Below are 14,110 nucleotides of genomic sequence, written 5' to 3' on the forward strand. Positions count from 1 at the left end.
TGTAAATATACTAAATAGGAATTTTTTTAAAGCCTGGCTTCAGTGAAATATGGAATTGTCCTTAATTTTTTAAGGATATTATAAATAAGCTAACATCACAAAGTTGCTATGAATTCATTAATTTATAAATGGAAAATAAATGTATTAGTATAATTAGATTTTTTGTTTTGTTCACTAGCAGGAAGTTAGCAATTTATTCCTGTATTTGAATACAAATTAAGTTGTATGATACAGAGAACCTTCTGACATTTCAAACATTTGTATCTTGCAAAATGAACTATCATCCTAATCAAGTCCCTGTATGATTCTAGTTTTCTGTAATTACACTGATGAGTGTGGAATTCAACATGAGATGCTAAATGTTAAACACAGATATAGCTGGAAACCTTTTGCAGTAACTATAAAGTCATTTGTATTTGTCCATAAGAACGCTGAGAGTCAGCATATCTCTAACTCTTTAGTAAAACTTACTTTCTTTAAAAGAAAAGTGCTGGGGCGCCTGGGTGGCGCAGTCGGTTGAGCGTCCGACTTCAGCCAGGTCACGATCTCGCGGTCCCTGAGTTCGAGCCCCGTGTCAGGCTCTGGGCTGATGGCTCAGAGCCTGGAGCCTGTTTCCGATTCTGTGTCTCCCTCTCTCTCTCTGCCCCTCCCCCGTTCATGCTCTGTCTCTCTCTGTCCCAAAAATAAATAACCGTTGAAAAAAAATTTTTTTTTTAAATAAATAAAATAAAAGGAAAGTGCTATACAATTTTTTCAGGAGGGAAAAAAATGAAATTCCTATATAATAGGGAATTTTCAGTTTTTTTTTTTTTTTTGAGAGAGAGAGAGAGAAAGAGGGAGAGAATGAGCAGGGGAGGGGCAGAAAGAGAGGGGGACAGAGAATCCGAAGCAGGCTCTGTGCTAACAGCAGAGAGCCTGATGTGGGGCTCAAACTCATGGTTGTAAAATCATGACCTGAGCCAAAGTCGGATGCTTAACCTACTGAGCCACCCAAGTGTTTGCTTCTTTAAGTTTTGTTTTGTTTTGTTTTGTTTTGTTATGTTTTGTTTTGTTTTTTGAGAGAGAGAGAGAGAGAGAGAGAGAGAGAGAACATAATAGGACATTTTTGAAAAGTATTCTTCATATGTTCTTAGATTCTATAGTTTTCCATCCCAAATGCACGATGAGTTTGCTGATCCAAAATAATTTCAAGACAACTAAGGTTGAGTTTGAATACTCATTCTAACTTCTGATTTTTTTGCTAAGATGGATGTTTGTGCTTATTTATTTACATCCATGCTATATTTCTTTTTCTTTTTTTAAATTTTTTAACACTTTTTTTGAGAGACAGGAAAAGAGCATGAGTGGGGCAGGGGCAGAGAAAGAAGGAGACACAGAATCCGAAGCAGGCTCCAGGCTCTGAGCTATCAGCACAGAGCCCGATGTGGGGCTCGAACCCACAAACCGTGAGATCATGCCCTGAGCCAAAGTCGGACTCTTAACCAGGAGTCACCCCCGCGCCCCTATCCATGCTATATTTTTCTAAGAAACATGATTTGATAGTGATTTTTACCAAAATAATGTTTCTTCTTACCATTTATGCAGTACATTTTGAGTACTTAAATGTCATAATTTCAATATCATAATATGCAGAAGACTTTAACAATGGGGATTTATGATAATAGTTTATGGTGTAATAACTATGGAATGAAAAATAAGAGAGAATATGAAACTATTATTGATTAAGGTGGGAAATTAGATTTGTGATAGATTTGAGGTAAAAAAAATAGGAATTATGATAAGTAACTGTTAAGATACAATTTTTTTAATGTTTTTTAATGTTTATTTTTGAGAGGGGGGTGGTAGGGGCAGAGAGAGAGGGAGACACAGAATCCCAAGCAGGCTCCAGGCTCTGAGCTTTCAGCACAGAGCCCAATGCGGGGCTCAAACCCACAAGCCGTGAGATCATGACGTGAGCTGAAGTCAGACACTTAACCGACTGAGCCACCCAGGCACCCCAAGATACAATTTTCGGTTCTTATCTACGTCCCTTGAATTTTCTCTTTGACCTTTTTTGTCACTTGTTTTTGTGGGAAAGGTATTTTTGGTTATCGTTATTGCTACAAAATTTAGTTGGCAAGGCCCCTAGAGCAGTTTCTTCTTGCCAGTGTTGTTAATGAGGAAATAATCCCAAGTATCAGGTTGGTATGCCAAGGAGGTCAGTAACAAGCCATTTTGAAGTTATTAAAGAGGGAAAGTGAATATTGTAAATCTTGTAATATTGTAAGCTCACCCAGAAAAAGTAAGTAGAAGTCTATTTCAAGCTTCTACAATCATAAACAATGTTATAGCATGAAAGGAGATAAGGTCTTTAAATATTTTTAAATGTTTTTTTTAATGTTTATTTATTTTTGAGAAAGAGAGAGAGAGAGAGAGAGAGAGAGCGTGAGAGGTGGAGGGGCAGAGAGAGAAGGAGTCACAGAATCCGGGTTATTTAGGCAGGTGTGGGTGGAATCTAAGTGTTCCACAGGTCGCGGTGAGCCCAGCGTCCTCGTACGCCGCCATCTTCCTCCCTAGAATCCAGGAGTCACAGAATCGGAAGCAGGCTCCAGGCTCTGAGCTGTCAGCACAGAGCCCCACGGGGCTTGAACTCACAGACTGTGAGATCATGACCTGAGCTGAAGTAGGACGCTTAACTGACTGAGCCACCCAGGCGCCCCAGGTCTTTAAATTTTTAACATAAGAATTACTCTTTTTCTTCCTCTACTCCAAAACGTGCACACAGGCGCCCCCACAGCTCTACACATGCTTTGATGTACTCTGGTTGAAAAGAATTTATTTTTTTAATGATTATTTATAATTGAGAGAGAGAGAGAGAGAGACTGTGAGCACACAAGCTGGAGGGGGCGGTGGGGGCGGGGGGGTGGCGGTGGACAGAGAACCTGGTGCGTGGCTCAAACACATGAACCGTGAGATCACGACCTGAGCCAAAGTTGGAAGCTTAACCGAATAAGCCACCCAGGTTACCCCCCCCCAAAATTAATATTTTACTCACCTTGGCAGATCAGTACCTCTTTTTCCCCTCACTTAGTCTCAAGGGATGTCATGATACTGGAACTGATAATGATATTTTTTAATAGAAGTAATCCCACCAATATCAAGATGGCAGTACTTTGGGGCACCTGAGTGGCTCAGTCACTTGAGTGTCCCACTCTTGATTTCGGCTCAGGTCATGATCCCAAGGTGGTGGGATGGATCCCCACGTTGAACTCTGCACTGAGCATGGAGCATGCTTGGGATTCTCTCTCTTTCTCCTTCTACCCCTCTCCCCTGCTCACATCTGTCTCTCTAAAATAAAACAAAGTAAGATAAGATAAAATGAAATATTTTTTAAAACATGGCAACACTTTGAGGATAGTAAATTAGTTTAGTATTAGAATAAGAATAGGGCAGACTCCATAAAGCAAAACTTCACAAAGATCTTTGTTACTACTAATTTAAAAATATATATGTCTTCATTTATTTTGGATCAAATCTTTAAGAATAAAGTTCTGCCATTGATTGCCTACTTACTAAAGAAGCTTAGACAATAGTACAATTTGCATAGCATAAAAATTTATCTATAACAATCATGTTTGCTGATCAGAAACTTGGCAGAAGCCATAGAGCAAAGTCCTTTGTTTACTTTGATTAGATTCTGATGGAGTGAACATGCTAAATGTATCTTTATAACCCCCACTCCCCAGGTACAGATACCCTTAATACCCTTACCTTTCATTCCAAAATGTCCAATTTGGAACATTCAAGTCAAATGTGATGGGCAAATCAAATAGGTTGGGTCACAGAAGTATAACCAGTGTTCTAAAGACATTTTTTACTATCCAGTCACATAAGTGGTTCAGGTTTAGATAAGATTGGAACTGCTTTTTAGAGTGTTTATCAGGTAGCAAAGAGAATTTCCTAAAAGGGTTATAAGTACTACAGAAAACCAACTGAAAGAAATAGACAAGAAACCAATTGAGATATAGTTGGCCCCAGTTTGCCTTTTCATTTTGGCAGACCAGATATAGTAACAGATGAAGTGTTGTCAGTATCATTTACCTGTTCACCTCATTGGCAGTTCTTACCACTGAGCTATTTCATACCAGTTATCATCCGGAGTGAATATGACCTATTTAATTATATCCTTTTACTATAATCATGTAAGGTGGTAGTAGAGGTTGAAAATTCTCATAAATTGGGGCACCTGCCTGGCTCAGTCAGAAGAGCATATGACTCTTGATCTCTGGGTCGTTGAGTTCAGTCCCCACATTGGATGTAGAGCTTACTGAAATAAATAAACCATTAAAAAATTCTCAAATTGGGGCGCCTGGGTGGCGCAGTTGGTTAAGCGTCCGACTTCAGCCAGGTCACGATCTCGTGGTCCGTGAGTTCGAGCCCCGCGTCAGGCTCTGGGCTGATGGCTCAGAGCCTGGAGCCTGTTTCCGATTCTGTGTCTCCCTCTCTCTCTGCCCCTCCCCCATTCATGCTCTGTCTCTCTCTGTCCCCAAAATAAATAAACGTTGAAAAAAAATTAAAAAAAATCTCAAATTAAAAATATTTAGTATAAAAAAGTCTATTTCCTATAGTGGGTTCATGTCTCAGACTTCAACTGTTACCTCTGTAGCTATTACATCTGGAAATGAGAATTTTAGAGATTATTCTAAAATAAATAATTATTTGTTTATTTTTTTTTTTGATGTTTATTTATTTTTGAGACAGAGCATGAATTGGGGGAAGGTCAGAGAGAGAGGGAGACACAGAATCCGAAGCAGGCTCCAGGCTCTGAGCTGTCAGCACAGAGCCCTACGCGGGGCTCAAACTCACGGACCGTGAGATCGTGACCTGAGCCGAAGTTGGACTCTTAACCAACTGAGCCACCCATGAGTCCCAAAAATAAATAATTATTAGTCATAAAATAGGTTGCAATAGCTGCCATCCACCCACGTTGCTGTAAAGAAAAATTTGCTAGGAATGGGTGTCTTTTTATTAAGGTTATCTCATTGGAGTTCAACATGATTTTTAAATAATCTCAAAATAATTTTATCTATTAAATATTTTAAAATATGGGTGAATTAGTATAGAATGGTTAAAGAATGACCTCAATATTTTATAGAGTAGGAAAAAAACTTTTCCTCCTCTGTCCTGTTAGATTTTTTTGCCTGGGACCTGCAAATTAAACTGACTAATGACAGATTAACAGAAGAAAATATACATTTTATTCTATGTTAGCATTTTAATTTTTATCTGCACAGAGGTCTTCAAAGAAAAGAAGTGAAGACAAGACCCAAAGAGGTAGTTAGACGTGGAAGCTTATATACCATTTTAACAAAGGACAGTAAATTGTAGAGAAGTGACAAGATAAAGGAAAGGGGTTGGGGCTTCTAGGCTGTGAATTGTGGAAAAGTAAACATATGGGGGAAAATAATGGAAGATAAAGGTTATTTTAGTAAGGTGTGTTTGTGCAAACCATCTTAATGTCAGTTTTCTTTTTTCTCCAATGATAAGGGTGTTCTTCTCCTGGTATGGAAGAGGAGATGAAGAACACCTTTACAAAGGGAAGTTTATGTCCTGCTTTTAGGCAGATCAGGGAACAGCCAAAGGTCTTTCTATGTTTACTCCTTCTTAATTACCTTCAGCTCAAAATAATCCTTATGCCAAAGTGGCATATTTTGGGTTGGCATTTTATGATCCCCTTCAGTTTTGAAGTCTATTGTAAGCATCAGAACTCAGCACATACATATATACAGTTATGTTTTATTTGTCTTCTTTAAATGTGCCCTAAATTTTGAGTATTTTTACTTTCTATGTATTCCAATTGTATTTATCAATTAAAATTAATATATCCATACAATGTTATTAATGTAATTATATATATTATGATTACATATAATATACATTATTAGGACAATTGTATAATTATAGTCATATAATTGAGTCTGTATACATGTATGTGTGTGTATATATATATATATAACATATATGTGTATATATATATATAATAAAGTAGAACTTTATTTTATTGATAATTGTTAACTATAAAATTTTAAGACAAATGGAGAAAGGTCATACAACTACACCATGAACTTTTTGAAATCAGACTCTCATGTTTGTTTATTTATCCCTAACATTTGATATAGTATACATACCCATACATTTGATAGAGTATACATACCCATAGGCATCCATTAAATCCTCATTAAATAATCCGTATCTATAAAAATGAATTCCTCCCATTTTCTATTTTAAAGTCTGATAGGTGATATTTAGGACGACAATATAATGTGGTAAAATTCCAGAGTACATTCTTCTGAACTATCTATGGACACTTCATTGAAAATAAACTGGTGGCAAACTAAATTAACATATTAGGTACTTTTGTGACTATTAAATATAAAAGACCTTTTCAGTGATTGCTAATATATGTTACATTTAAAGGGTAGTTTAGATGTGCCTCTATTTCAGATAGTGGTTTTTAATGCAGGTATAAAAAGCCAAAATAAGTGGTATACTCATAATAACTAATTAAGCCTAAGTGCACTCTAATGTCATAGTATAGCAATAGGTACATTACAATGAAATACTACTTTCATAAGGAAATACTGTCTCTGATGAATTATACACAGAGAGAACTGTGATTTGGCAATTTAGAGGAACATTCTAATTATATGGAAACAGTATTTCCTTATCTGTTTTGCCTGTGGCTAGGTTTATCAAATATTTTATTTTACCTGGAATTGCTATTTAAAGATCTCCATAAGTGCTTTAAGTATAAAAACAAACTGTATTACATTTTACTACTTATCACTTTATTTTTTAAAAAAAGAATACTTTGTTGTGAAAATTTTACTTCTCAATCATAAAATAAAAATAAAGACTTTCCAGTTCCTTTCCCCTATGGTATTAAATAAAAAATAAGCAAAGAAATTTTTTAAAAATCTGATATCCTGTCTTTTTGAACTTAAACCTTTACAAGAAAATAAGCTCTCAAAATTTGGACAGATACTACTTACTCAAGCCACAATGAACAAGTCTCTTGGTTCGAACATTCTGAACCAAGGTGTCAGCCCATTCTTTCCAATACTGACACTGAGAAAAGTATCACTGATTATCAATTCATGGTGTTAGATATTCCTGTTTTTCAAAAAGAAAAACCTAAATCTAAACACACATTTAAAAGGTGAGGCTCCAGATAATAATGTTAAACAAATTTTTTTAAAGCACACAAACCGGTTCTACTCTCCTGAGAACTCTACAGTGTTGTTTGGATGTCTGCACTTGGTGACCTTTGTTATCTGCTAGCAGTTTAAGACCAGTAGTCAGTAGCTTTGCCCTTAAATTTCCCCTCAATCTCAATGATAATGGAATAGATGGAACCAAATTTTCCCGTAGAACCCAGAAGGAGAAAAGTACTGGGAAGCTGGGAAGCTTAAGCACTTCTTATTTCCATTTTCACATATTTTCTTCTCTTTCATTCATTAAGAAAAAGATTTTTGTCACCTATTTTGAATTCAAACTTAATCATTCTCTCGCAAATGTTTGTGCCTATGTCCTTACCATATAATCTAACTCTCAGGCATTTGATTCAAGGATCATCAGCTATTCCTAGCAGGTACACTATTAGAAGCCTGATTACATTTCCGAAACTTATGTTTCTAGAATCTCTATTTCTGCTAATTATCTGAATAATCCTTAGGAGATTTTTAAATTTATGAAACAAAAAGGAAAGGAAATACCCTCCTCAGTAATTGCTACATAGATACAATCTGTGAAGAGCTTTGCATAGGAGGTGGATCCAGACTGGAATAAGTCATTTTATACATGACTCAACATGGTATCGCATCTGGGTTCACCTTTCTGATCTCTCAAGGGGTTTAGTAACAGTAAAACAGAATCTGTTTCTTTTTATACAGCTAGGCTGGTGGCCTCACAATTGAAGGTTTCAGTGATGAGTGGAAGTTCAATAAATATTTGTTAAGTAATATATCAAAAAGAAATATTACTGATGTGCTTGAAGCAGCATAGATGCAGGTGTGTTGCTGTTGTTTCAAAGTATAATTGTTTAAAAACTTGCTAAATAGTGAAGTTTATTTTAAGAGCAGGAAGTAGGGAATATTTTTTAAATTTGTCTAATGTTTATTCATTTTTTGTGAGAGAGAAAGAGAGAGAGAGAGAGTGCGAGCAGAAGAGGGGCAGAGAGAGAGGGAGACACAGAATCTGAAGCAGGCTCCAGGCTCAGAGCTATCAGCACAGAGCCTTACCCGGGGCTCAAACCCATAGACCGCGAGATCATGACCTGAGCCGAAGTTAGACACTTAACTGGCTGAGCCCTCCCAAGATCCCTGGGGATATTTTTATAGTTAGGGTACTGGCCAAAAACAAACAAACAAACAAACAAACAAACACCAATAAAGAACCATGTAATTTAAGGTGTTTTTTTTTTTTACAAGAACATGTAATTTCCACCTACTCTTTAAAAAACAAGAATAAAAATAGTCTCATTATAGTAAATTAGTTTTAACTGGTTTGAATATTTTGACTATTTGGGGATAAATGAAGTTGTCAGCTGCAAAGAAGAGTAGAAATAGGGAGAGAGAGAAAGCCCCACAAAAGTACAAAGGGAAAGAAAAGGAAATACTGTTGAGAATCAGAAAAGGACTTGAAAAAGTTAAAGTATGAGATTTACAGAAGTCCAAGATAGGCCTATGTGGAGCAGTATCATTTATGAAGTGGGCTCATTTTGTATTTTGGAGATTTCATGTAGATTAACCATGTACTAGTCCATCATAACTGATCTGCCTGCCGTTGCTTCTTATACTGGAGATTCAGAATGCACAGATGTACAGTTCATTCAGTGGGCTGGAGTCTGGAAGTATCTTTATAGTTGTTCTGTTTGCCTCAAAAATTAAAATAAGCTATTTGACACTACATAAAATTTAAGTTTTAAAGAATTTATTCAAGCCGTTTTCCAAATCTTCCTGTATTCTCTGTAGACCAAGACATTTGCATCCAGTTCCTCAGCAAAAACCTTAAAGTTGTTTGAGCTTTGATACAGTGTTATAGTTGTAGAACTTATGACTTACAGACTACTTGTATATGCAGTACAAAATTGCCATTACTCAAACAGCCCTACCAACAGTATAGCCCATCCCTCTGTGCCTGTCCTGAAGCAGGAGGTCACAAACTACACTGGGTACAAGAATCACCAGGGTTGCTTCCTTAAAACACAGATTCTTGAGTTCCATAGTTCTATACCCAGAAATTCTGATACAGTAGATTAGGGGTAGGGCCCAGAAATCTGTGTTTAATAAGCAAATCTCCACCCCTAGGATTTGGTAGCCAATGGTCCTGACCACTGCTAGTTGAATAAACATCTTGCCCTAAGGAGTTATCTTTTATGCTAATGTATACTGACTGGGAACTAGCTGTAGCCATTTGTTTTTGTTTTGTTTTGTTTTGTTTTGTTTTGTTTTGTTTTGTTTTGTTTTGTTTTGTTTTAGAGAGGGGAGGGCAAAAGGAAAGAAAGAGAGAAAGAATCCCAAGCCAAGCCCAACATGGGGGCTTGATCCCGACCGTGGGATCATGACTTGAGCCAAAATCAACCGAGTCAGCCAGGTGGTCCTATAACCATTTGAAGTAGCCATCCTTCTTCCCCCACCATCCTGCACTGTGGCAAGGTGCTCCCATGAGGTGTTTCCAGTATCTGGGAGTAGATTTCAGCAATCCTATAGAAACAATGTCACAAATGTAACCAAATGTGACTTAATTACCAGGACTCTGGTTCAGGTTTAGTGTGAACTAAATTTAACTATTAGTTAGGTGCACAAGGAAATTGAACCTGTCATGTAACACTGTTTCTGAGGGGGAAAGAAGGATGTGTTCAAAACAACAACTTAGAAACTGTTTGAATTGCATAGACAAATTAAGAACAGTTTAAATTTGGAAATTACCTTGTGCTCAAGGTTAGATTGCCTCTGATTTTGCTGTTTGCAATTCCATGACATAACATAATAAAGTGAAACAAGCCAAAGTTAGTGTTCCAGTACTATAATTTCTACAAATTGTAGTATTGTCTTTTCTTTCATTTGACCTACATGATTACTTACTTCCAAGGCCCTTTTCTGCAAAAGAAGGGTATGATATGATAAAATAAAAATTAGTTCTTCTGGGGCGCCTGGGTGGCTCAGTCAGTTAAGCATCTGACTCTTGATCTCAGCTCACGTCTTGACCTCAGAGTCATGAGTTCAGGCTCATGCTGGGTGTGAAGCCTACTTAAAAAAAATAGCTGTATTCTGTTATCTAGATACTGTGCTATGGGCAACATGTGCCCTTCCCATTCTAAGGGAGGTAATAATGAGCAACATGCTTTATCTGTTCCCTCTCCCACTTTGTTCCTTCTTCTTAATATAACTCAAAAAAGGATGCTATAGGATTCTGGAGATAAAAATCTGCCTCAGGCTAGATAGAAAAAATATGGCTGATTTGTGCCTGATGATAATATTTGGATTCCCCAAAACCCAAAATAAAATGAACTAAAAAAGACTACAGTTTATGTTATCCTTATTGTTCTTAGTTTCCCAGGTCACTCAGAAATTTTGGTCTTTTGTTGTTTCTTAATTCCTTGGCATGTGGCTAATGCTCAGGTGTAAAGTCACCATTTCATCGTGTTTACCCTGTTAGAGCTTTTCATTTCTCTCCACTTTGTATTGGTCAGCATGCAGCCTCCTCATTGGAGCCATACTGATGAACACATGTAGCATATATATTAGGGCAGTTAGGTAGAAGGCAGACCAGAAAATTTTTCCTCATGCTTCTTGATTGGATGAATTCGAGGAAAGATCTCATATAGAAATACAGTTGAATTTTCTTGAAAGACTGATCATTTTAAATGTGTATGGAGCATACTTTTACCCTAAACTTTTCTGATTACAATTATATATGTGCATATACAAGTATAGAAGTGGGAAAAGATGTATCTGCGCTGTGTATTATTTTGTATACATAAGATTGGCATTTCCAAATAACCAAGCGTAAAAACAAAAATTGTCCCATTTATGGCCAAGTAGACTTGCATGCCAACAGAAAGACATGATAGTATTAAAACCATATGCAATTCTAGCCATTTTTTTCTCTTTTCATGGGTATTGCATGATGGTATTTCTAATACAAATACTAATGTGCTTTGGAAATAATAATGGCACTCGCAGGTCTTTCATCATATTGTATCACTGCTTTATCATATTAGGCTAATACACTGCGAGAGTTGGTAGAACCTCTCCATGCCAAATCGGATCCACTTCTGTTGGCACTCAACCCATTGGACTCACAGATTGATAAGCTAATGTTTAGAGAATTTAGATCGGAGAGAGTCGGCACGGCGCAGACTCAACATCAACCTCTTGCAAGCAACTAAAATGGCCTCGTCCTTGCTGTTTATAACAGAAAAATGACTTTTAAAAAAGGTTAGATCATCAAGTGTTTTGGATTGGGGGCCTCCCTAAAGGGATATTAAGAGGGGCAGGCCACTCTTAAGAAGAATGCAAGCTTCCTACACTGGGACTAGCGTAAGATCAAAGCCTATCAAGATGGAGCACAGTGACAGAAAACTGCCGTTTCTATGGGAGAACAGAAGGGGAAGGGTACTGACCGGGGAAGGGCTGTGTGTCGTGACACCTCAGTTGTGTTCTCCTGACACCAGGAAAGGAGAGGGATCAGCTCCGATAACTAGACAACCCTGGCTATTTAACGGACTCTTTGGTGGCCTCTTTAAGACAAAGTGAGGAAGCAAATTCTGTGTATTAAGTGTATTTTGCATTTTTAAAACTTGACGTGCTGTATTGTACTAAATTAAGTGTAATCTATTAAGGCAAGGTATACACAACCTTCTCTGAAATTTACTATGTTTATTCTATTATAAAGTGTATTCAGGTGCAACACAGAGACTGCTTTCGGTGACACTAATGAAGAAAATTCCTCATGCCAGGCTTTATTAGATTCCTCAGCTAAAATCCTAACTTTCTCCTTATTTCTTGGCACTTGTATACAAATGGTGTTGCCTCATAGGACAGGCATGAGCTATTCTTTTTCTGTAAAATTTTCCAAATCTATAGGCTGTGGTTCTCACTTTTGAAAAAGTATTTTGTCTGGATGTCTTTCGAACTAGCTGCAGATATTATTTAATACTATGTAACTGGGTCCCCTATGGCTCAATAATGCTTATTTTTCTTCTGTAGTGGATGTGAAATTTCCTTAATTTAGTTGGATTAAGACACTCTGTAATAATTTCAATGCTAATTAATGGATATTTCATACTGTGCAATGAACAAATAATTTAACATTGTATTTGGAAATGTTTTTTTTCCTTCCTGTCACCGCAGTGTGTGGTATTGCATAATGTGAATACCTGTAAAAATATAAATTACTTAAAAATAAAAATATGACCAATTGGTATCAAATCTTTTTAGATAGCTAAATAATTTGCTAAGTATGCTTGATAGTAAATATCTTTCCAAAGAGGAGAAATCTATGCTTCTTTCCCACAAATGGAATTTGTGTTGTGAATAAAATCACATTGATCTGCCTTACACTTGCCTCTGTGCTCTAACCATTTTAATGTGTTTTTTAAGTATATGTATAAAGGATGGTTGTTGTATGAAGAAATCCATTGAAAAGCTTTTTGTTGGCATCTAATATTAGTGGGATTTTCTTGGGTCATTCTCTCTGTTTAAGTCATGGTAAATTGTTATGATAAGAAAAATTTTAGTTTTTTCTCATTAAGGAATATGGTGACTCCACATTGATTTTTTAATATAATCATCTCTTAGCTTTGTTTTTAAACTGTCCCCTTTATGAATTCCCATCTGAGAGCAAGGTACTTTGACCTACATGTCTCTACTAGTTAAATTTTCTATATCCTATGGGCAAATCTATAATCTGTCATTTATGTTTGTGATTGTCCTTCAAAGAACCTTCCTTTTGGATCAATATTTCAATGCCAAGGACACCAAGATTTTGCCATCTGTACTATTCATCATAAAAACTACTGTAGTGCCCTGAAAATTTGACCACTGTCATATTTGTGGCAGTAAACCACACAATTTGGCAGAAATTACATGCTTAGAGAATGAAGTGTAGAATAAACTTCAGTTCTGTCTCTTTTGTCACATCTTTTAGGAAGTAAGCTTTCATGTTGTGCAGAAGGGATTGACTGACACTAATATGGGCTATACTTAATTCTGATGAAGCACAAGGTCATTCTTGCAGGAATAGACTTCACATGTTCTTTAAAAAGAGGATTCACTCGAGCTGTTCTTTTAAAAGAAAGTTTTTTCTCACTTGAAATCATTTTTTTCATCATTATTATTTTGCCTAAAAGAATATAAATTACTTCTAATTATGAAAAGGATGGTGGGGTACAGAGCAACAAGTAAAAGCCAGCTTTTAATATCTTCTGCCTTTTTTTTTCTGATATAACAAACTGCCCTCCCTCCAGTTTTACAATGCTAGACATAACTAGTGGACTTATATAAAAACATGAATTAAGAGATCTAATATTTAATTATAAGACAATTCAAATTACAGTGCAAACTCCTGAATACATAATCATCTTTAGCATAAAACCTAGAAGCATTAAACCTGTCTACATTGAACCCATTAAACGTTTAATTGTCACCTACATATAAATAAGTTGTTTATTATGGCGTGGTAGTAAATTAGTATTCACAGAAAATATTCCCGAGTCTCAATGCAAATGTTAATTGCCCTTCATGACAAGAATAGTACTCCACATACGTGACGCCCTCAGCCTGGAAGCCTCAGAGCACTCTGCGGCTGTACAAGAACGAATGCCTCTCACATCTGACTGGTGACTAATGCTGCTATGTCCAGCCTTCTCTCTCACTTGTGACTTAGCTTTTCCCAGCTTTCTGTATTACCCCGCCGTGTTGCGGAAGGAACAACTGTTTCCACGAGGACATCATTGTCCAATTTTAAAAGAGCACAGTTCCCTTCCAAAACATGTACCAGAACTGATTATCTGTTGTTGGCTTGGTTCTTCAAGAGCCCAGTTGGTATATGCATTTCGTTTTGTTTT

The 14,110-nt window shown here is 36.6% G+C and overlaps 1 protein-coding gene across 6 annotated transcripts in view; it reads left to right on the top strand.

The window, feature by feature from the left end:
* CNKSR2 (connector enhancer of kinase suppressor of Ras 2) overlaps positions 1–14,110 on the top strand; it is a 294,573-nt gene that overhangs the window by 271,707 nt on the left and 8,756 nt on the right. The window contains exon 21 of one of the 6 annotated variants that reach the window (XM_045051170.1): positions 11,264–12,602. The exons of the other annotated variants lie outside the window; for them this stretch is intronic. Within the exon in view, the coding sequence (XP_044907105.1) occupies positions 11,264–11,268 (5 nt within the window). The 3' untranslated portion in view covers positions 11,269–12,602. Of the gene's footprint in view, positions 1–11,263; positions 12,603–14,110 lie in introns of those variants that run through there. 6 annotated transcript variants of the gene reach the window in all.

This window comes from Felis catus, chromosome X (genome assembly GCF_018350175.1).
Source record: "Felis catus isolate Fca126 chromosome X, F.catus_Fca126_mat1.0, whole genome shotgun sequence".
In the NCBI taxonomy this organism is placed as follows: Eukaryota; Metazoa; Chordata; class Mammalia; order Carnivora; family Felidae; genus Felis; species Felis catus.